Genomic DNA, 24,062 nt, shown 5'->3' with positions numbered 1-24,062 from the left:
GTGGTGACAAGGAAAGAAAGAATGTGTCTCAGTCTACACAGTAAGAGCATCTTTTCCTTTTTTTTATCTGATTACTTTTGTGGGAAAATATTGTTGAATTTCATGATATTAATGTTTATTCATAAATATTAAATAATATTGTTTAGTGAATTTATTAATGTAATAAATAAGTTACGTCATTACCAAAACAAAATTGACATTAATTAAATGTGATAAACATTATATTTAATAATAGATTGAAATTCATTATTAATTATATTGAAAAAATGTATTGAGATTAGTACTTAATGTTTATATATATATATATCACTACATGCCAATTTTGTTTTGAAAATCTTTTTGTAGGAAATACTTACAAATTTTATTGAGAAATTTTTTTTTCAAAAAATTGTTACTAATTTTATTGCAAAATATATTGTATAAAACACTTTTCGCAACAAATTTTGTAAGAAATACTTTTAAATTTTATAATTTTGTAAAAAATATCACCCACGAAAGAATTACCTGCCAATTAAAATTCTTAGAAAAAATGGCAGAAAAATGCCTTTTTTTTGCAAATTTTTTTAACAAATTTGCAAGAAAAATTTCATGTAATATGAGAATTTTTAGTAATGTATATATGTATAAGTAAAACTTGTAATTAATATCTAAGACAATAATAACTAAACATACATATGAAAATAATTAAACATACAAATGAAAATAATTAAATTAATGAATTTTAAATATGTAAACAATAAGCCGAATAACCTTTAGTAAAAATACATTTAAATACTATTATTTAACGGATATTTATTTCCTCCATATCATTTTACATTAAAATATGTCTAAAGATTTGATCAATACTAAATAATATCATTTATTAAATTTTGAAATTATTATTAAATAATTGGAGTGATTACTAAACCAAATATTACCTTCACTAAATCTAATATATATATATATATATATATATATATATATATATATATATATATATATCTAATATATATATATATATATATTTACAAAACTAAATTTTATTATTACAATTAATATAAAACAGTGAAAAATTTAATTAAAAAGTTAATTAATATTTATACAACATTAAATTAATGTTTATCTATAACAAATATAAAGGGGATTCCCCTTTTTGTGTCCACATTTTAAAATACCAATTTTTCCCTTTAAATATAATAATTTATTAAATTTTTAAAAATTGACCGTTATTTTTATAAGCTTTTTATAAATTTGGCTATGTCTGCTTATTCTTTTCTTCTTTATTTATCAATGGTTATTCTTTCATCTGTTCTGATATATTTCACTTTATTTTTAATAAATATCATTTTAGTTTATATAACAACATAATAATATTTCAATATTATCACTTACTAATATAATATCACGCATATTTAAAAAATCATACACACAGACGTGATACCGCCTGTATTTATGCTAGTAATAGTTATTAGAGTATAGGTTACGGTTTTTTTCATGACACACCATTGGATATCTTCTCTTGCATGTTGCTCGCCACTAGTGTGCCTTACTCTGATGTATGTTTTCTTTTACATCTGTCTTCTGCCTTGCTCCTCTTATAGCTATAAAAATTGTATGTGAAAGCATGTAAGTTAGAAAACACAAAAAAAGTGGAATTTTTCATAAAGTATAAGTTAGCTAAATAAGTCTCTAAAATATAGAAAAATGGTTAAAAATACGTGAAAAACAGAAAAGAGATAGTAAATTATGAAATTTTGAGAATTTGGAGCTGTCAACTGGGTTTCCCAATTATCCATTAGAAGGGAAACATAATTTCCAACAACTTTCCAATTCAACACTTCTTCATTTGAGGTCCTAACAAAAGTTATGATCCTTTAAAGGTTTCTCTCCACCAAATCTTGCCAAAATAAAGCTTGTGATAGCAATGAATAATATACACACTCTACAAATAAATATGCAATGATATAAGTTACCATAAAAAAATTGATTCAAAAATCAATTTATTCTTATTTTTGGTGAATTTTAGAAGTAGTGAAAACTAAGTTTTGATGTTATCTGGTACTTGATTCTAGTTCAACTATGTTATTTGATGTTGTTAAATCTTGATTTAATTTTTCATGTTGTTTAATGGAGCGTATTAGGAAACCGTAACATATATACAATTTTTTCATCCAACCGCGGCCTATTATGATTTAAAAGAAAAAAAGAAAAAAAATTCAAGTCTATTGGCTACGGTTTTTCCAGGAAGCATAACTTGTTGTGTACATTAGGAGATGGTTCTCAACCATAGACTATAACCCACCATTTTTTACTATGTCTAAATATACTACAGTTCATTAACCGTAGCTTAATATTAAAAAAACCGTAGACATATCCCCTTCCTACACTGTTAGTTTTGAGCAAATGGCTAGTAAACTATATACATGAGTGAAAGGCTCGTTATTAAGAGTGAATTCAAATATTATAAATCAAATTTTATACTATTAAGTAGGATGATTTTTATTATTGTAAATATCTAATTTAAACCTAAATGAACTATTAAGTAATACTAGTCTTACAACTGTGCGTACGCACGAGTTATTATTTTTTTTTCTTTTTTTTTTCCATTATATTTGTTAGTTTAACATGTATATTAGTAAGGAGAATTGATTTATTATCATCGTATAATCAAAAGTACATGGTTGTATTTGTTTATAATAACAATATATTTTACAATAAAATAACAATATTTTTGACCTGAATCTAATTAGTTTATATGAAACTTTTATTGTATGTAACATGAATTAGTTTTGAATTCATTACCATGTGTAATTAATTGGTCATGTTTGATATAACATAAGTAAATAATTAGAAATAGTTTTAACTACGTAAAATCTATATAAGTCCATGTAGATAATAATTAAGCACACATACCAATCGTACTATTAATACTAATATTATTAATACTAATGTTAATATTAATTCAAATAATAATATGATCACCTAGAAAATATACAAGCAATTGAAATATGATTTCGTAGAAAATAAAAGTGAAATGTCTGTACAAAATGAAAGTAAAGTGTAGACATACTGTGAGATATGAATGATTTCGTACAAAAAATAGAAACAACATGAATTAATGTAAGATTTGTAGCAAATATAGACAGATAAAGATATATCGAAAGATAATGACATATGAAATCAAAGATTTTGTTTTTACATGACAAATATTATTAAAAAGTAACACTTGAATATGAATTTATTTGAGCTAAATTATAAATTTGACATAATAAGTAATTAGTGATGTGTATATATATGATTAAAATTTTAAATTAGACATTTAAATTAAATATTTGTTATAAAATAAAGGTAATAAGAGAGAGACAAAGGAGAGGAAGAATAAAGAATGAGAGAGTAGGGAGCAACTTCTGTTTGTATGTGTGTCTTATTACTGAAAGGACAAGTCCTATTTATATATACAACATGGTAACCCAGAAAGGATATAAAATCAAATAGTAAATACAAAATATTACATAGAGAGTAATGAATAATATGATTATCAATCATATGGGTAATTGTATAAATCAATGGACGACCATTAATTCATAACATTCTCCCTTGGGTGTCCATTGATAAAAGAATGTGCCTCGTTAAAACCTTACTAGTAAAAACCCTTTAGGATAAAAACCTAGTGAAGGAAAAAGAGTACATCATTCTATATAATATTGTTCTTTGCATCTTCTATTTCTCCCCCTCATGTAAACTTACATCATTAAGATGGCGGAGTCCAATCCTGTGAACCAATTGCTCAAAAGTTCTCCTTGGCAAAGACTTTGTAAATAAATCTGCTAGATTTTCACATGAGCGAATCTTTTGGATCTCTACATCACCATTTCTTTGAAAATCATGAGTGAAAAAGAATTTTGGAAGAATATGTTTTGTTCTGTCTCTTTTAATATACCCTTCTTTCAATTGAGCAATGCATGCACTATTGTCTTCATATATCGTTGTTGGTTTCATTTTTCCAAGGATAAACCACAAGTTTGTCGCACATGTTGAATTATAGACCTTAACCAAACGCATTCACGACTTGCCTCATGTAATGCTAAAAATTTTGCATGATTTGACGATGTTGTTGTTATTGTTTGTTTCACAGATCGCCATGAAATCGTTGTGCCACCACATGTGAATAAATATCTTGTTTGTGATCGACCATTATGAGGATCTGATAAATAACCTGCATCTGCATAACTCATTAGATCTAATTTTGAAGCATTTGGGTAAAATAAACTCATATTCATAGTGCCTTTAAGGTAACGAAGTATTTGTTTTACTCCATTCCAATGTCTTCTTGTAGGTGAAGAACTATATCTTGCTAACAAATTTACAACAAATGTTATATCAGGTCGAGTATAATTAGCAAGATACATTGGTGCTCCTATAGCACTAAGATATGGTACTTCAGGACCAAGTAGTTCTTCATCTTTTTCTTGAGGTCTAAAAGGGTCTTTATCAACATCTAATAACCTTACCACCATTGGAGTAGTGATTTGTCCATATAGAACTTTTACATACATGAATTAAATATAAAACATTGTCTTAAAATTTAATAACATAATATAAAATAAAATAAAACTATTTTCTAATACTCCCATCACCAATAACGTGATCAATGCTTCCATCAGATTTAGAAAAGAAATCATCAATATCAAGATGAGTAGTATCCATATGACCATAATCAGAATCACCATCTTCATAAGCAAAGTGTGTTTCTATATTCTTCTTTTTATGTGATTCTTGGTAGAGTTCAACAAGATGCTTTGGTGTATAACAGGCACGGGTCCAATGACCTTTACTGCCACAACGATAACATATATTTTCAGCCTTTTTGCCATTATTTTCACCCCTTTCTTTTTCCTTTTTCGCATTCTTGTTCCACTTCTGTTGATGAAGTTTCTCTTTGAAATTTCCTTTATAACCATGTCCACGACCATGATTAATAGCACGACCACGACCACGACCATGGCTACGACCACGGCCAAAATTACGACCACTATTATTATTATGGTCTTGACCTCGTCCATGATTATATGGATCAGATGTTGCTACATTCACTTCTGAGAATTGAGTAGAACCAGTTGGTCGGGCCTCATGATTTTTCATCAAGAGCTCATTATTTTGTTCAGCCAGAAGAAAGCATGAAATCAATTCAGAATATTTGTGAAAACCTTTTTCACGATATTGTTGTTGCAAAAGTAAATTAGTTGCATGAAAAGTTGAGAGTGTTTTTTCCAACATATCCTCATCATTAATTCTTTCTCTACATAGAGTCAATTGAGAAGTAATTCTAAACATTGCAGAATTATATTCACTTACAGTTTTAAAATCTTGCAACCGTAAATGCATCCAATCATAACGAGCTTTTGGCAAAATCATAGTTTTCTGGTGGTCATATCTTTCTTTTAAATTTTTCCATAATACAGAAGGATCTTTTACAGTAAGGTATTCAATTTTCAACCGTTCATGAAGATGGCGATGAAGGAAAATCATAGCTTTAACTTTATCTTGTTCAGATGCTTTATTTCCTTCTTTAATAGCATCACCCAAACCCATTGCATCTAGATGAATTTTAGCATCTAAAATCCATGATAAATAATTCTTCCCTGAAATATCAAGGGCCGCAAATTCAAGCTTTGCAAGATTTGACATGTTTTAGAACTAGCACATAAAATATTAATATAATGAAATTTCATGTATGAAATTATTAAAATCAAATAATAATAATAATAATATGACAGAGAAAAAATAAATCAAACAATTATCATTACAAAAAAATATAAGATAAAATTTGTGAATGAGAAAAAGATTAGTAAGAACCTCGGTTGAGGAATGTAGAGCGTTGTTCTTAGGGAGAAAAAAAATGCCTTCACGCTTAGTTGGATAACCCTCGTGCTGACACTACAAGAAATTTTGTATTTTGCTAGAGAAATTAGCTAGGAAAATTTTTTATAGCTAATTCCTCACTAATTTGCGAGGGAATAGCGAAAAAATAAAATTATAGCTAATTCGTAGCAAAATAGTTACAGATTTACCAAAACATATATTTGTAGCTAATCTCTAACTAATTTGTGAGAAAATAACGAAGGAATAAAATTGTAGCTGATTCATAACAAAATAGCTACAAATTTACCATAACATATATTTGTAGCTAATACCTAGCTAATTTGCGAGAAAATAACGAAGAAAAAAAATTTGCAGCTTGTTCGTAGCAAAATAGCTACAAATTTACCATAATATATATTTGAGATATTCCTTCTCAATTAAAATTATATTAAATTCAAAAATAAAAACAATTTTTAATTTAAATATATATTTTTTTAAAATTTAAATATTTTAAAATTACTATTAATTTAAATATTTAAATTATTATTTTTAAATATAATTGTATATATTAAAATATAAAATATCAATATCAATATCAATAAATAAATTATAATATATTTTTTATTTAAATTTGGCAATTTAGGAATTTTATTTTTATTTTTTAATCAGTAAAGTAAAATATTATTAGTTACCTTTGTAACTATCTTTTACACACTGAAATATTATAAATTTAAAAGAAATAATTATTATTTTTAATAATTTTTAATTTAAACATAAATTTTTTAAAATTTAAACATGTTAAAATTATTGTTAATTTAAATATTCTAAAATTAATTTTAATTTAAATATTTAAAATTATTATTTTAAAATATAGTTGTATATATTGAAATATAAAAGATCAATATCAATATCAATAAATAAATTAAAACATATTATCATATAAAAATATAAAAAAATTTCATGATATTCAAGCTATAATAAATATACAGCAATATAACAAAGGTTTTAATTAAAAATAAGCAATAATATATATAAACATTAATTTTAATAAAAGAATTATAAGTTTAAGAAAGATAATTTTATAAAATTATTAAAATTTTGCTATTTTTTTTTTAGATTTGGCTATTTAGGAAAAATATATTAATTAGTTCACTAAAAAATCCTAGAAAAAAATTATGCTGGATCATTAAACACTTTGCAAGGAAAAAATATGTTTCCTTTCGTCTTTGTACACGATCTCAACATTTATTTCGTTACTATTCAGTCTTCTTCTAGTCTTCCTCTTTATCAACGGTTTCCTCTTTATCCATTGTTAAGCTTTGCTCTAAATTTAATAGTCTCTTTCATTCTCCATCCTTTATTGTGCTTTTGGAATCTTAACCTCTCACGTTGTGTTGCTTTTGAAATGCTACATTCATCGGTGTTGGTTTTCTTCTCTTCCTGTCACAGTCGTTCACCGTTGAGAAGCCTCCACACCACACGCCGCTGCTGTGCGGAGGAGGTGCCGCCCCAACGTAACCATCGATTCCTCGTCCACCGGTATTTCCCCAACTTGGCAGCGCGCGAAGGCTTCACACTCCAATTTCTCTCTGTTTTCTTTTTCTTCCTTTTCCCAATTTCGGCGATTTCAAACCAATCCTCATCCTTAGGTCAGTTTCCATTGCATTGGTTTCTTTCGTCATGTTGATTTCTCCGTTTTCTTTTTCCCTATTTCTTCTTTAATGTTTGCATGTTGTAGTGCTTTACTTTCATTTCATCATTACCAAAACTAACCCTAAAAAGAAATAGCTCCTCAACAGAACTTCTTCATGCTTTTCTTCTTCTCTTAAAAGGTTTACTTTGTTGTTATAGGATGTAAACTTGTATTTTTGTAACTTTAATTTCTTTGATGATTGATGGGATGAATATCACTATCCTGGCTTTGGTTTGTAAGTTTAGCATCAGATGCAAATAATTTAGCACCACAATTTTGTTTAATCATTGTTTCTTTAATGACATTTTAGGTGGCTCATTAGTGTTTTAGCTTTACAATTTTAAAAAATATTTAGTTGGAGGTTGCAAAGCTTCACAAATCATGGGGTTGGTGGAAGGGAATAAAATGGATAGGTGCTCATCAATTATCAACCTGGTTATCCAATATCTAGGCAAAAGGTGCTCATCAATTATCTTTTGTTCTTCTATTTGTATATAGCTATGATCTTTTACATATTTATGAAGGGATGTGCATATTCTGGTAAGGCGTTTTTGTGCACTAAGCTCACATGTTTAGTTTATGAATTGTTACATGTTTTTTCATTAATGAGTTCTCTCAACTCAACTTAACTATCAACGATGAAGTCTTTTTATTATTGGGATATTTGAGCTTATCTTCAACGAAAAAGTCATTTCAGTTCATCTTGCTGGTTAACTAACATGATTTGTGACTGATAATGAATTAGAATATTGAACTCTTATTGGTTAGAAAGTTATGACTTCTAATTATATATCGTGCTCATCTTTTTAATCTTCGTTTGAGAAAATGATAGCAGAAATGTTATGTCAAGTCCTTACTGTGATTCAGGAATCATTCAATTTGGTAGAGCAAATTAATATGTCATTGAAATTTTTTTATCATTATATATAGAAATGGATGCTTGGTATTAATTAATTTGCATGTATACTTCTTTTTAATGTGTATTTTCATGCTAATAATTTTTACTTTATGTCCTGCTCATGTTGGCTGCTTCAGATTTGAACTTTTGCATTGTTTACATGACAACCAGAGTTTCATGGTATTGAAACTGCTTTTGTTGCTGCAATGCACGCGTGCCTCTCAGCCAAAAATACAAGCACTGTTGAATCTGGTTTTCTAATGCTTTATTCATTTATTACATTATTCTTGCTATTTTTTTATTATTTGTTAATGGAATGTAAGATCACGTTTTTAATCATTATTCATAAATGATAATGGATTGATTTTGGACTTGTTATCCTGTAAATTCGTAATTAATTGTCATCATTATGGGAATATTTAAATGGTATGATTAAATATTTAAGGAACTCGTTGGCATCATCACTAGTGCAGAATTGGATTTCTACCTCGCCTTATAGACTTTGGTTGGTCAGGAACCGAAGCCTATAATGGCGCGGTGGCAATTTTGCAATTATAGGCAACTTTTATGCCTCGGTTCCCCTACAACCCGAAGCCAAAAGCTGTTATAGGCCTCGGTTGTAATGAAACCGAAGCCAAAAGGGCTGTTAGGCCTCGGTTAAGAAGGCCCGAAGCCAAAAAGGATGCCCAAAATTTCAAAAATGCCATTCTCGTTTTGACTTATAGGCCTCGGTTGGGACAAAAGCCGGTGCCAAAAGTGGTGTTAGGCCTCGGTTATTAGGGACCCGGGGCCAAAAGGGGTTATATGCCTCGGTTCTAAATTGAACCGAGGCCATATTGTTTAATTAGGGCTCAAAACAGCGCCCCCTTTCTTCCTCGCGCGCGCTCCTCCTCTATTTCTCTCCTCCATTTCTCTCTGCAATTCCGGCCACCATCGCGCGTTGCTCCTCTGCTGCCACTGCCACAGCCACCCCGTCGTTGTCTCCTTCTTCTCTCTCCGCGACTTCCGGCGAGAAAACCAAGCGAGCACCCGAGCCCTCTGCCGCCGCTGTCTCTCCTTCTCTCTCCGCGACTTCCGACGAGAAAACCACGCGAGCCCCTGCCGCAGTGTCGTCTCGCCTCCGGCCACGCTGCTCCGGCAATGGTCCCTCTCTCTGTCTCTCTGCAAGTGTTCCGGCGTCCCTCCACCACCACGCGAACATTTTGGTTCTTTTGCCGCAATTGTCGCGCCGCGGTTTTCTTTAAGGTAAATTTTCAACGCGTTTTTTTTGATTTTCTGTTTTTGTGTATGTTTGATTTTCTGTTTTTGTGTATGTTAATTTTAAATTTTAGTTATTGTGAGTGTTAATTTGGATTGAGATAGAAATTGTTTGGAGTGTTTTGATTAATTTTGTGAGAGGATTGAGTCTCAATTTAAGAGCATTGTGTCTTCAAATGTAGAGCATTAAGTCTGAATTTAATTTAAGAGAATTGTAAAAACACTATAATTAAATAGGTAATATATGATGTTAAGGAAATTGTTGTTTTTGCTTTTATTTGTTACTTATGATTTTCTCTTGTGTTTTTTGTTATCTCTTGTAGCTTTCGAACGCGTTGAATTGCATCATCTTCCAGTGTCATCTGCTCTTTTTACGCGCTCCCAGGTTCCTAATTCTAATATTTTCCTATGATGCCAATATGTTGTTTGCTTTATATATTTTATTAATTATTTGTTAAAACATGTTGTTTGTTTTTCTTATATGTGAGTTAGCCTTAGTTTCCCGTTTGAGATTCAATACGTAAATTATGTATTGTCCCCGAGTTTTCATTTTGAAAAATTACATTTTTTAAAATTAGATATAAGGGATACAATACTAATAATTTAAATGTATTGAATCTTGAATTGTCCGATTGGACAGTTTAAGAAGATTAATCACTTTCTAGTAATTTATTAGTGCATATATATATATATATATATATATATTTTAAAATACATATCTTAAAATTCATGAATATTTATCAATTGTGTTTTGTATTGATCTTCGGGTGCATATTTGATTGTGGTTTATAATCACTTTCATTTCGTGTATCCTGAAGGCCAATGCAAAATGCTGGCAAAATTTCGTGAAATTTAAGATATGTATTTTAAAAGTAATATGTACCAATAAATAAAGAAAGTGAATCTTCTTAAATGGGATAGGGTCACACCTTGATTACGACGTGAGCATTGATTCAAAGATTACTGAAATTGTTCACGCAATTTCAGTATGGATCGAGATTGGATTAATTTACCATGTATTAGCGCTGAGTATGAGAATGGAGTAGAAGAATTTATAAAATTTGCGCAACGTTATGAGGGAGAAGTGATGATGAGGTGAAGTTCAGATGTCCGTGTGTCAACTGTTTGAATGGAAGAAAATGAATGCAACTCAAGTTAGGGAACATCTTATTTGTGATGGTTTCCTTAAAAGTTATACAATATGGACATGGCACGGCGAATTAATACACATTCCAACTGTTTCTCGATCTGAATATCTTGCCAATTCCTCCATGAAAGAGCGATGGGAAGAGCGATGTGAAGAGCGATGTGAAGAGCGAGTAGAAGAAGACAATATAGAGGACATGATACGGGATGTTGGCGCAGAAGCTTTTGCACAAGCGCATGTGTATGAGACGATGTCTGCTGATGCGGAAACTCCGCTGTATGTTGGTTCAACTAAGTTCACGCGATTATCAGCGGTTTTAAGACTTATGAATTTGAAAGCGACCAATGGTTGGACAGATAAAAGCTTCACAGAATGTAGTGTAATAGACAAACTGGCTCATATGAGTGCGGTTACTATATAATGCAATGGATGACAACCACTATGTGTGCTCGTATTACAACAAATTGGGAAACGGTAATATATATTTGAATTAAAATGAATACTTTGCAATATTTCCTTTTTATATACTAACTTAACTTAATCTATTATTTTGTAGACATTCATGAGTCCTGCAGCAATTCCCGCAAAGTCCATCAAGTTTGGTAGGATAGCATGTGCCAAATATATAATTGAAATATACAATAGTATTGATTAGAACATGTATGTTGATTATAAAATATTTGTAATTGTCTTTTAAATGAATTTGAATTATAGATGTGTTTTAAGATATTCTGTTCTGGTCTATTCTGGTCTGTGCTGGGTGCTGAATAAAATTTGCAGGTTTAAATGTGGGAATTACACCAAACTAGAAACTGTATTAAAAAAAAACAGCGTATTAGGCCTCGGTTCATACCAGAACCGAAGCAAAAAGCACACTTTTGGCCTCGGGTGCAACCAAAACTGAAGCCAAAAAGGGTATCGAATTTTTTTTTTTAAAAAAAGAAGCCCATATGGCCTCGGGTGCAACCAAAACCGAGGCCAAAAGGGTATCGAATTTTTTTTTTTTAAAAAAGCCTATATGGCCTCGGGTGGCACAAAAAACCGAGGCCAAAAGGCCGGGCTCTATGGCCTCGGGTTCCGCTGAACCGAGGCAGAAGGGACTCTATGGCTTCAGTTCTTAACCGAGGCCAAAAGCTATGCTCTTTTGGCCTCGCCCCAATATACTTCGATTCCCGAACCGGTGCAGAATATTAAAAATAACCGCTGTCAAAGGCCCTTCCTGCACTGGTGCATGACAGTGTGACCCACTTAAAAATTTATTAAACTAAAAATAGATAATTAAAACTTATATATTACTTGACAACTTTTTAATAAATAAAAAATAACGTATTAATTTATTTAATTAAATAAATTATTGAATATCTTATCACTATTGAAATTAAATAACTATTTTTAAAATAACATATATACACTTTTTAAAATTATATACATTTTAGATAACATTGTATTATTTTAATTAATTACTCATAAATAACAAAATAACTTATTCTTTAATAAAATAAGAATATGAATATAGATAGGTGTATATGATTGTGATAAATTAGCTATGGATTAGCGAAAACAAATTGTGAGGAATTAGCTACGGATTAGCGAGAACAAATTTGCAAGAGATTAGTGAGAACAAAGTTGCGAGAGATTAGCTATGGATTAGCGAGAACAAAGTTGCGAGAGATTATCTACGGATTAGCGAGAACAAAGTTGTGAGAGATTAGCTACGGATTAGCGAGAACAAAATTGCGAGAGATTAGCTACGGATTAACAAGAACAAAGTTGCGAAGAATTAGCTACGGATTAGCGAGAACAAAGTTGCGAGAGATTAGCCACGGATTAGCGAGAACAAAGTTGCGAGAGATTAGCTACGGATTAGCGAGAACAAAGTTGCGAGAGATTAGCTACGAATTAGCGAGAACAAAGTTGTGAGAGATTAGCTACAGATTAGCGAGAACAAAATTGCGAGAGATTAGCTACGGATTAGCAAGAACAAAGTTGTTTCTACAGATTAGCGAGAACAAAGTTGCGAGAGATTAACTACGGATTAGCAAGAACAAAGTTGTGAGAGATTAGCTACGGATTAGCGAGAACAAAGTTGCGAGAGATTAGCTACGGATTAGCGAGAGAATTTGCTACAGAATAGCGATGAATATATTTCTCTCTAATTAGCTACCTGGATTAGCTACGAAATATTCTCTAGCAATTTATAGTTAATCTGTAGCCAAACTGATTAGCGAGGATTAGCTACGGAATAGCTACGGAATTTTCTGTAGCTAATATGTAATTTTTTTGTAGTATGATAACGTGTTTGTATGGAGCAACTTGTTTGTATAATAAGAGAGAGACAAAGGAGAGGAATAATAGAGAATGAGAGAGTATGGAGCAACTTGTTTGTATGTGTGTCTTATTACTGATAGGACAAGTCTTATTTATAAATACAACATGGTAACCCAGAAAGGATATAAAATCAAATATTAAATACAAAATTACATAAAGAGTAATGAATATATGATTATCATCTATCGGTAATTATATAAATCAATAGACGACCATTAATTCATAACAATATTATATTAAATGAAATATTTAGATTGTCTTGTTGTGTGTTTGTGAATTTATGATATAGGAATTGTTTGTTACTAATATTAATGTAAATGCTAATGCTAATAATAATAATAACATTACTACTAGTAATAAACAATCCTACTATTAAGACTCATGTTACTACTAGTAATGATAATGTTTAATTCAAATAACAACAATATAGTCACATAGATAAAATATGCAAATAATTGAAATATGATCGTAACAAAAATATAAGTGAAATACATGTACAAAATAAAAGTAAAGTGTAGGTATTTCATAAGAATAAATGATCCTGTGCAAAGTAGAAGCATGAGGTGATGTTAAAACTTATAAATAGAAACATATACAAATATCACATAAGATACACAAACAAGCAGACAAAACTACTGAAAGATATGTTGACAAATGATGAATCAAAGATATTACTATTTTTTTAATGATAAATACTAAGATTAAAAAATAACATTTAGATATAAATTTATTTTTACTAAATTATAAAATTATAAAATTGACATAATAATTTATTAATGATATACGGTTATATGACTAAAATTTCTTATTAGACATTTTAGTTAAATATTATAAATAAAATATCTTAGTTTCTCTTATTGGTCTTGTTCATTTGTTCATAAATTTATTATATAGGAATCACCGGATAATAATAATAATAATAATAATAATAATAATAATAATAATAATAATAATAATAATAATAATAATAATAATAATAATAATAATAATAATACAATAATCAATAATAATAATAATGTTAATATTAATTTAAATAATAACAAGATTCATAGACAAAACGCAATTAATTAAAATATCATCATGTCTAACAATATATTTATTACGAAAAATGTATCCATACATGTTTTATACTAGCAAAATATTTAAAATAACTATATTTGATTTTAAGATTTTTTTTTAAATTTGTATAGATGTAAGACAAATAAGATTTTAATTTGTTATAATGTGTAATTGTACATATTTGATATAACATAATTAAATATTATAAATCATTTCATAATTATGTTTTTAAAACATATATAAATAGAAAACATGTTATATACAATTGATTTAATTATTATATATGTATTTAAGTAATTAAGATATAAATAAAAGACAAGTAATAATACAATAGATTTAATAATTATTTATACTTTTTGGTGTTTAAAATATAAGTTTTAGAATTTGATATTGTTAAAAATAAAACTATGGATTTAATAATTAATTTTTTCTAAATAATAGTATTATAGTGCTTTAGTATATACTTCTTATATATTGTGTTAAATCGAATAACAACATATGATATTTTTTAATAAATTTCCTTAAAATTGGTTATAAATAATAATGTGATTATTATTCATAGATATTGTGTCGATGGAACAAAAATATATTATTTTTTTAATGGATTACTTTAGAATTGATTACAAATAATATTAATAATATCAATTTTAATATAATAATAATAATAATAATATGGTTAAAATGCTTTTTGGTCCATGTTTTTGTTCAAAAATCTCAAATTGGTCATAAGATTTTTTTTTAGTCTCAATTAGGTCCATATTTTTGAAAATGTGTAACAATTAGGTCCATTCCGTTAAATATGGTGTTAACGGTGTTAAAAATGTGCCACGTGTCAGCTCCTCAATTTTTTGAATTTTTTTATTTTTTTTTAAATTATTCATGCCACGTGTCACATAATATTGTGCCACGTGTCAAGTCAGTAAGGTGACACATGTCAAGTCATTGTTTGAATCTCAATTTGGTCAATATATTTGTTATTTTGATTATATTTCAGTCCATTTTTTTTAATTTTCAATTTTCCAAATTGAGACCAAATTTAACTTTTATATAAATTTTATAATGATATTTTTATTAAACATTTTAATAATATTAAGTTTATTTAAATTATATTTACATTAAACTTTACTTATATTTTGTTTAAATTTTAAAATATTTATTTAACTTGTACAATTTTTTTAATAATTTATATACAAATGTTAGAGTTGGTTTAAAAAAAATTATAATTAATATAAATTTTAAAACAATTTGTAAAAAAGTTAAATAGATATATTATTTATTTAAAAAAATGGACTGAATGTAATAAAATAACAATATATGGACCAAATTGAGATTCAGACAATAACTTGACACGTGTCAGCTTACTGACTTGACACGTGGCACAATATTGACGTGACACGTGGCATGAATAATTTTCAAAAAAAAATTAAAAAAATTCAAAGAATTCAAAAATTCAAAAAAATTCAAAAATTCAAAAAAAAAATGAGAAGTTGACTGTGACACATCTTTAAGACCATAACACCATACTAATTAAATGGACCTAATTGTTACACATTTAAAAATATGGATCTAATTGAGAATAAAAATATCCTAGACCTATTTGAAATTTTGAACAAACCATGGACCAAGGAGTATTTTAGTAGTAATAATAATAATAATAATAATAATAATATATAACTAATAATAATAATCCACAATAATAATAACAATAATATAAAAGTAGTACGAAGAGTGTAAACGTATTAATAATAATAATAATAATAATAATAATGTAAAATAATATTAATGATAATAGTAGTAGAATAATTAATACCAATAATATATATTCATTATATTGATCATATTAATCTAATAATAGTAATGTACTATTGTTATGTGTGATAAAATAATATTATTGTATGATAAAATTATAGTTAAACTTTTGAGTTGTATATTATATTAAAATGAAATGAGTATATACCATGTTTTAAAATAAGAGTAGGTATATTGTATATTATGGATCCCGTACAAATAAATATAAACAAAGTTGATGTTAAATTTATTAACTGAAGTATAAATTTAAAAACTTAAACAAATATTTAGAATGAATTCGCGATATAGCGTTATTATTGATTATTGGTTAATTGAATAATAGTAATATTATTATATTTAAATAAATATTTATATATATAATCAAATTTAAGTGTTATAATTATGGGTTAAATATATTTTTGTTTCTTACCTCAATAAAAATTGAAATAGTCTCTATGAAACTTTTGCCTAATTTAGTCCTTCATGGATATAACCATTCCAACCGAATTTCGTTAAGTTTATTTGACGTTTCAAACGCGTTTGATGATAGTATTTGAATTGGTTATACTATTTACACTATTTGACACATCTTCGATTCAATGTTAGCTTAAATGTTATCATGAAATACATTTAAAACGTTAACTACACAATGAAGTTAACAACATGTAGTTAAAATGACTAAATTCACACATTTCTAAATTTCTAAAGTTAGAGGACTAAATTGGTCCAAAGCTTCGAGATCCAATAGTAATAAATATTCATTATACTAATATTAATACTAATAATTGTAATATATTATTAGTTACATGTAATAAAATAATATTTTTTTATTATTAAAATTTATAATTAAACTTTTGAGTTTTATATTATATTAAAATGAAATGAACATTAATTGACCGTTTGTTAAAATAAAATAAAAGGTAAGTATATTGTGCATTATATCCCGTACAAAATAAATGCAAAACAAAATTGATGTTAAAATTTGTTAACTGAAGCATAAATATAAAAACATAAAACCAATATTTGTTCAAAATTAAATACAATTATTATGATAAAAACAATTTGTCTCCCGATAATTATAAAAAAAATTAATATTGAAGCTAACACGGTAGATAAAAGTAATAAAATAAAATAATTATTTTTAATAAATTTTAATTCAATATTTGTTGACTAAAAAGTAAAAGAATAATTTAAAATAAAATATATTTATTGATTCAGCATAATCAATTATCAATAGAAAACATTATTTATAATTAAAAAAATTTAAAATAATTAATGAAATCAACATTGATACAACATTTTTAGAAATTAATCATATAATTATTAATCATTGCAACGGTATAAAAGTAGAAGATTTCAAAATGTACGGAATAAAAAACAACTTATTCGTAGTTAGAAAGTTAAAAATAATTAATGAAATTAATTGGCTAATTAATAAAAAAATTAGAAATAAATAATATAATTATTGATTGTAAAAATAAATGTTTTAATCATTCAAATATATTCAAAAATAATCATAAACTTAATACAAAATAAATACAAATCGAAATAGATGCTAAAATTTGTTAACAAAACTATAAATATAAAAACTTAAAATAACATTTAAAGTATTACTATTTGTCATCACTATTATTTTTTTTTAGAATGATAAATATTAAGAGTAAAAAATAATATTTTGATATGAATTTATTTGTACTAATTATGAAATTTACAATAATTGATTAATGATGTGCAGTTATACTTCTTAAAATTTCAAATAATAATTTGTTAATCATAGTAATAATAATACAAATGTTGCTATAACATTAAATTTATAATAAGTAAATATTCGTTCATAACAAATAATTGTAATGATAATTCTAATGCTTATTATAATAATAATAATAATAATAATAATAATAAATAAATAATGTAAAATTTAGATTTAGTAGTTAGACAAATGGTGATTATAACATGCGTATACATAGGTGATTTGTTTTTTTAGTAAAACTTATAATTTTAGATATTTTTCTTCAATAATTTAATGAAATAAATAGTATAGTAATTGTTCATTATATATTGTATATATGTTATGAATATTAAATATTGATTATAATATTACGTATAATAATGTAATGAAAGATTTGAATGTTATGGTTATAGTTTTGGAGATTAATTAAAAACATTAATTAAATAAAATTTAATAGAAAAATAAAGTTTATGTTAAAACTTAGTGATACAGAAATTTGAGGACTAAAGTTATAAAAACTGTTAGGAGGGTGTGGATTAATGTGTTAATATATATGCTTCTTAGTTAGTATGTATTCTTAAGGCATGTTTTTTTTTGGGAAAAATATGTTTTTGGTCCCTAAAGTTTCACAAAAAATTGCAAATGGTCTCTCAGTGAAACTTTGTCACCGTTTGGTCCTCATAGTTTCAAAATGAGTGTTATTGATCCTTCTGTTAGGACGACGTTACAAAAAATGGTGAGTGGCAAACTGCGTTCCACCTCAGCATGTGAGATGTTGACACGTCTTCATAGAGATCTTTGACACGTGTTATTATTATTTTATTTATTTTTTACCGAAGCTGAGAGAGAAGTGTTTCTTACCTAAGTAAATCACGAGCACCATTTTACCTAAGTAAAAATCGCGAGCACCACCATTGTTACCTACGTCAGTCGTGACCACCACCGTGAGGGAGAAAATCTTCAGCGCGCGAGAGAGAAATTGGTTCTAGGTTGCAGAGAAAAGTGGTTTCGTCTAGTTCTTGAATCGAAGTGGGAAAGCTTGTTGTCGAAGGGCATTTCGTCTCGTATCCCGTAGTGAAGACGAAGTCGAGGGTGTGGATTTATTCATTTGAGCGAGGCGTTTTCTTTGATTTTCTTTGATTCATCTAGGTTGTTGTATTTTGATTTAGCTATGGTTTGTGTTGGTTCCCATTTTTGTTTAATTTCGTGCATTTAGGGTTTCTATTTCTTCCATTTTTCAGAGATGGGTTTTTCGATTGTGTTTTACCACATGGGGAAATTCGAATCCTTTAAAGGAAGGTTTCTGAGATACCAAAGAGGGGAAGAACATGTAGTCCATGGCCTGGATGTTGATAGATGGCCATATTTCGAGGCACCTTCCATCTTAAAGGATGAATTTAAATATGACAGAATGGTGAAATTGTGGTGGAAGCCTAAAAGAGGTAGGATGGACAGAGATTTGAGGCCTCTAGTAACAGATAAAGATGCACTGGAATTGTCTGACTATGTAGAACATGTTGTTAGTACCGCTGAGCCAATTCAGTTTATTGAATGGACATAGAGTGGTACTGAGGGTGGTGGTGGTGAGGAGGGATATGCTGCTCTTAATGATAATGGTGGTCAGGATGAAGTTGCTGCTCTTAATGATAATGGTGGTCAGGGTGGAGCTGGTGATCTTAATGAGAAGGTTGGTGAGGAGGATGTTGATGTTCAAGCTCGAGATCATCATGAAGTTGTTAATGCTTCTACTGTGGAAGATGTAAATATAGTTGTTGCTGTGGATGATGCAAATGTGGTTGCTACTGTCCATGATGCAAATGTGGCTGCAGATGTGGATGTGCAAAAGTGGTGATGATAGTGCAGTTGAAAATGAATATGAAGTGTTGGATGAAAGTGAAGAAGAACTTCATAGAGACAATGATGATGGTTTTGGATGCAGGGATACACCACACAGGAACATAACAAATGTTCTTCAAAGGTGGTCTAATATGAGAAAGAATAGGAGAAAAAGGAAGCCTTCAGCTAGTGCAAGTGTTGGTGGTTTTGAAACACCCCAATTTGGTGGAAATCATAACATGGATGCAACATATAGCACATATGAATTACAAAGCGATGTGGAGTGTGAAGGGGAGGAAGTGCAAAAGTACCCAATGTTTAAAGCTGATGACATGGGAAGAGATTTCAAATTCTACTTGGGAATGGAGTTTTGTTCCCTTAAATAGTTTAAACAAGCTTTAAAGGAGTACTCTGTATTGAATGGGAGAGAGGTATTTTTTCTTAAAAATGATGATGTTAGAGTTAGGGCTATTTGTAAGAAGAAATGCGGTTTTCTGATTCTATGTAGTAAAGTTGGAGGCAGCCATACATTTCGGGTTAAAACATTGGTTGATTCACATAGTTGTGGGAGGGTATTTGCGAATAGGAATGCAAACAAGGATTGGTTTCGAAAATTGTTGCTGACAAGTACAGAAACGTGGGCAAGATGACTGCAAATGAAATTATAGATGACATAAAGAAGACTTACAGTGTTGGGATTAGTAGGTGGAGGGTTGTGAAATGAAAACAAATTGCCATGGACATTGTAGAAGGGGATGGGGATAAGCAATATAGCTTGTTGTATGACTATGTTGCAGAGTTGAAAAGAGTGTCTGCTGGTACAACATGCAAGATTAAAATTAATCGTCCCTTACCCACCCTACAACCACATTTTGGGTCTTTTTATATGTGTTTAGAAGGGTGCCAGGAAGCTTTCATTAATTGTTGTAGACCATTTATAGGTGTTGATGGTTGTCACCTGAAAAATAGTTATGGAGGGTAGTTGTTAGTAGCTGTAGGGAGGAACCCAAATGACCAGTATTTCCCACTTGCCTTTGTAGTGGTGGAAAATGAGTCTAAGGAGACCTAGAGATGGTTTCTTAGTCTCTTGTTGGATGACATTGGGGATGTACAATCTAATCGCTGGGTGTTTATTTATGATCAATAGAAGGTAAATTCTGAATTTGTATCTTTTCATTTATGTTTTGCTGTTGTGTATCTAAATTTATGTTCTGCTATTTTTTTGCAGGGGCTAATGCAAGTGTTTGACGAAATCCTACATGGGGTGGAACATAGATTTTGTCTAAGACACTTGTACAACAACTACAAGAAGTTTGGAGGAGGGATCCTGATTAGAAACCTCATGATGGGGGCTGCCAAAGTGACATGCTTATGAACATGCATTTAGTGTATACCCTAGGTGTGATGTGCTTATGAACAACTTATCAGAATCTTTTAACAACACAATACTTTTAGCTAGGGATAAACCTATTATTACCATGATGGAGTGGATTAGATCATACTTGATGACTAGATTTGCTACTTTAAGAGAAAAGTTTGCTGCATATCCTGGAGCTGTTATGCCTAAACCAAGTAAAAGGCTGGATAGGGAAGTTGAGAACAGTGGCAATTGGATTGCTGTTTGGAGTGGTGATGGAATTTTTGAAGTCACTCAAGGATTTACTATGGAGAAGTTTGTCGTTGATCTTACAAATCATATGTGTTCTTGCTATTTTTGGGACTTAGCGGCATTCCATGTAGACATGCCATTGTCGTTATTAACTACAAGTTAGAACAGCCTGAAGATTATGTCCATCGATTTTATAAAAGAGAGGCATATGAAGCTTGTTATTTGCCTCATATTTCACCTATTAATGGACAACAATTATGGCCAAAGACAAATGCAACTCCACTACTTCTTCCTACATACAAGGCTCCTCTAGGGAGGCCCAAGAAACTAAGAAGAAGAGAGGCTGATGAAAATGTTAGTCACTCTAAAGCAGGGAAAAAACCAGTGAAGATGAAGTGCAATAAGTGTAACCAATACAGACACAATATCAAAGGTTGTAGAACTACAAAAAACCAGAAGGTAATCTTTGTACCATAAATTACAAACATTTAGAGTTAAATTACAAACATTTAACTTCATTCATGCATCTTAATTACAGGGGAAAGGACATCAAAAGAAGAGCAATGTTGGAAGTGAATGTACCACCAGTGCATCTAGAGCGAGGCGAAGCAACAGGTTGAGATCTACCATAGGGAGAACATCACAACCACCAACTACAAGGGGAGGACGAAGGTCTAATAAAGGAGTGGCAGCCACTGTGGTTTTAGGCTCCCAAGAAAGTTCTAGCAACCCAAGTTGACAACTTATGTGACCTACATTGAGAAGTGTGTGCTTTTGTTGTTTCAATGACAGTGGAAGTTTAATTTTAATTGTAATTTTTGGAAGTTGTGTTTTGGGGCAAGTATTATTAAGTTATAGCCAGCTATGAATCAGCTTTTGTGTGAACTTTATCAAACAAATATGGTCAAGTTGTTTGGACCACTTGTTATCTTTATGACTTAATGACATGTTATGTACTATCTTTATCTTTAGGGAAGTGATTGGTTAACAAAGTTTTTTAACAAACTTTTTGACAAATTACTAATTTAAGTAAAAATGTATTATTTTATTATTTTATTTTGGTTAAAAAATAAAATGATAATCTATTTTAATTCCATTTATAGTAACTTTGTCAACTTTGTCATTATCAAAACATTATTTTCCTTATCTTTATGACTTGTGATGTTGTTTGGAATTGCAAAAAAAATCAAGTTAGTTAATTTTGTAAGCATTTTTGATGTATTAATCTCTATACATGAGATTTATCCCACGGGTACTAATAATACAGAGGGCAAATTTCAAATAACATACGTTATACATTCTTCATAAAAGAAGGACTAATTACATCTTAAAATAACAGCGTAGGGACTGAAAAGAACTAAATTTTACTCATAAAGGGCTAATAACAATTTCAAGTTACATCACAAGGCTTGCAGACATCTTAATTTAACAGCAAATGACCAGTATTTCATAACATCTTTGTACACACTACCTGTTACAGTTGATTTTTGTCACAAAAAAAAACACAAAACATAACAGTGAATGCCCATGATACAAGGAATGCACACATCTTAAGTTGACCCATTTTTCTCTCTTCCATCAACTTCTTCAACTTAGCATTCTTCTGTAGCACATCTACAAGCATTCTTTCATTAACACAAACACTATCCTCCTCGTTTTTCTCTAGTGTTACTTCCTTTTCAGGTTCAACTTCATCAGCCCATTCGAAGAACCTACAATTTTTGTCATTCTGCAGTGAAAAAAAAATCAATTCAAGAAAAATATTTATCCCAAATCAAAATCCTAAACACTCAAAATGACTTTGTTACTTACAACCCAGTTTTTACATCTCCAAAAAAATCTCCCATTGTTCTTCTGGGTAGTGGCTTTGAAAAGCAACAAAGTTTCCCCACATCTGCAAATTCTTGGCACAAATCCAGAACTTCGAATTTGAGAAGATGAAGATGAAGTCGTCGAACACTTGGATCCATAACTCCTCCTCATATTGGGAAAGTTTAAACAACAAATATACAAACCCTAATCTCACCTTTCACTTCCACTGCAACTTCGAATCTCTATTCCCCTTAACGATTTTCATGACCGATCTTCATCAATTACGACTTGGGTCTCTGTCGCACGCTGGTGGTCGTGATTCTCTCTTCCAGTGCTGGTCTTCGAATTCAAGCAGGGAGGTAAAACAAAGGGAAACAAACGTAGGTTAAAAATTAAGTTAAATGCGCGTTTTGATATATTACTTAGGTAAAAGGAATAATAATAACACGTGTCAAAGATCTCTATGAAGACCTGTCATCTCACATGCTGAGGTGGAACGCCGTTTGCCACTCACCATTTTTTGTAACGTCGTCCTAACAGAAGGACCAATAACACTCATTTTGAAACTATGAGGACCAAACGGTGACAAAGTTTCGGTGAGGGACCATTAGCAATTTTTTGTGAAACTTCAAGGACCAAAAACGTATTTTTCCTTTTTTTTTATAAAGATAAATATATAAGATAAAAAACTTTTATTTTGATGCATATTAGATAATACTAAATAAAGGATAAATAAAGGATAGCCAGATAATAATTATTGGTGATGTATATTTATAACAACATTTTAATTGATTAAAGTTGTAAAGGTTGAATCATTATTTTTTATAACGTAAATGTGCAAGAAAATAAAGTTATTATTTTGTTATGTAAAATAAATCTATTCGGTTTGTTAATTATTATAGTTAAAGAAGATTTAAAGATTTGTTTGGAAATGGTTACAGATTTTAATTATGAAATTAGTCTTAATAATGACTAATAGAAAGTACAATTATATCTAAGGTGAATTTCCCTTAAATATATTAAGTTTTTTTTTAATTGTAAACTTTAAAATAGATGATAGAAAAA

The 24,062-nt window shown here is 29.2% G+C and overlaps 1 protein-coding gene across 1 annotated transcript; it reads right to left on the bottom strand.

Moving 5' to 3' along the window:
* Window positions 1-5,266: 5,266 nt before the first annotated feature.
* Window positions 5,267-5,667, bottom strand: LOC114172031. The gene is made up of 2 exons (XM_028056766.1): window positions 5,335-5,667; window positions 5,267-5,278 (listed from the first exon to the last, which is right to left on the bottom strand). Exons 1-2 carry the CDS (start codon window positions 5,665-5,667, stop codon window positions 5,267-5,269), a joined length of 345 nt encoding a protein of 114 aa, XP_027912567.1.
* Window positions 5,668-24,062: the final 18,395 nt, after the last annotated feature.

The sequence above is a fragment of the Vigna unguiculata genome, unplaced genomic scaffold (genome assembly GCF_004118075.2).
Source record: "Vigna unguiculata cultivar IT97K-499-35 unplaced genomic scaffold, ASM411807v1 contig_476, whole genome shotgun sequence".
Taxonomy (NCBI): Eukaryota; Viridiplantae; Streptophyta; class Magnoliopsida; order Fabales; family Fabaceae; genus Vigna; species Vigna unguiculata.
The sequence above is the reverse complement of the archived record's forward strand: the minus strand, read 5'-3'. Positions and strand labels throughout refer to the sequence as shown.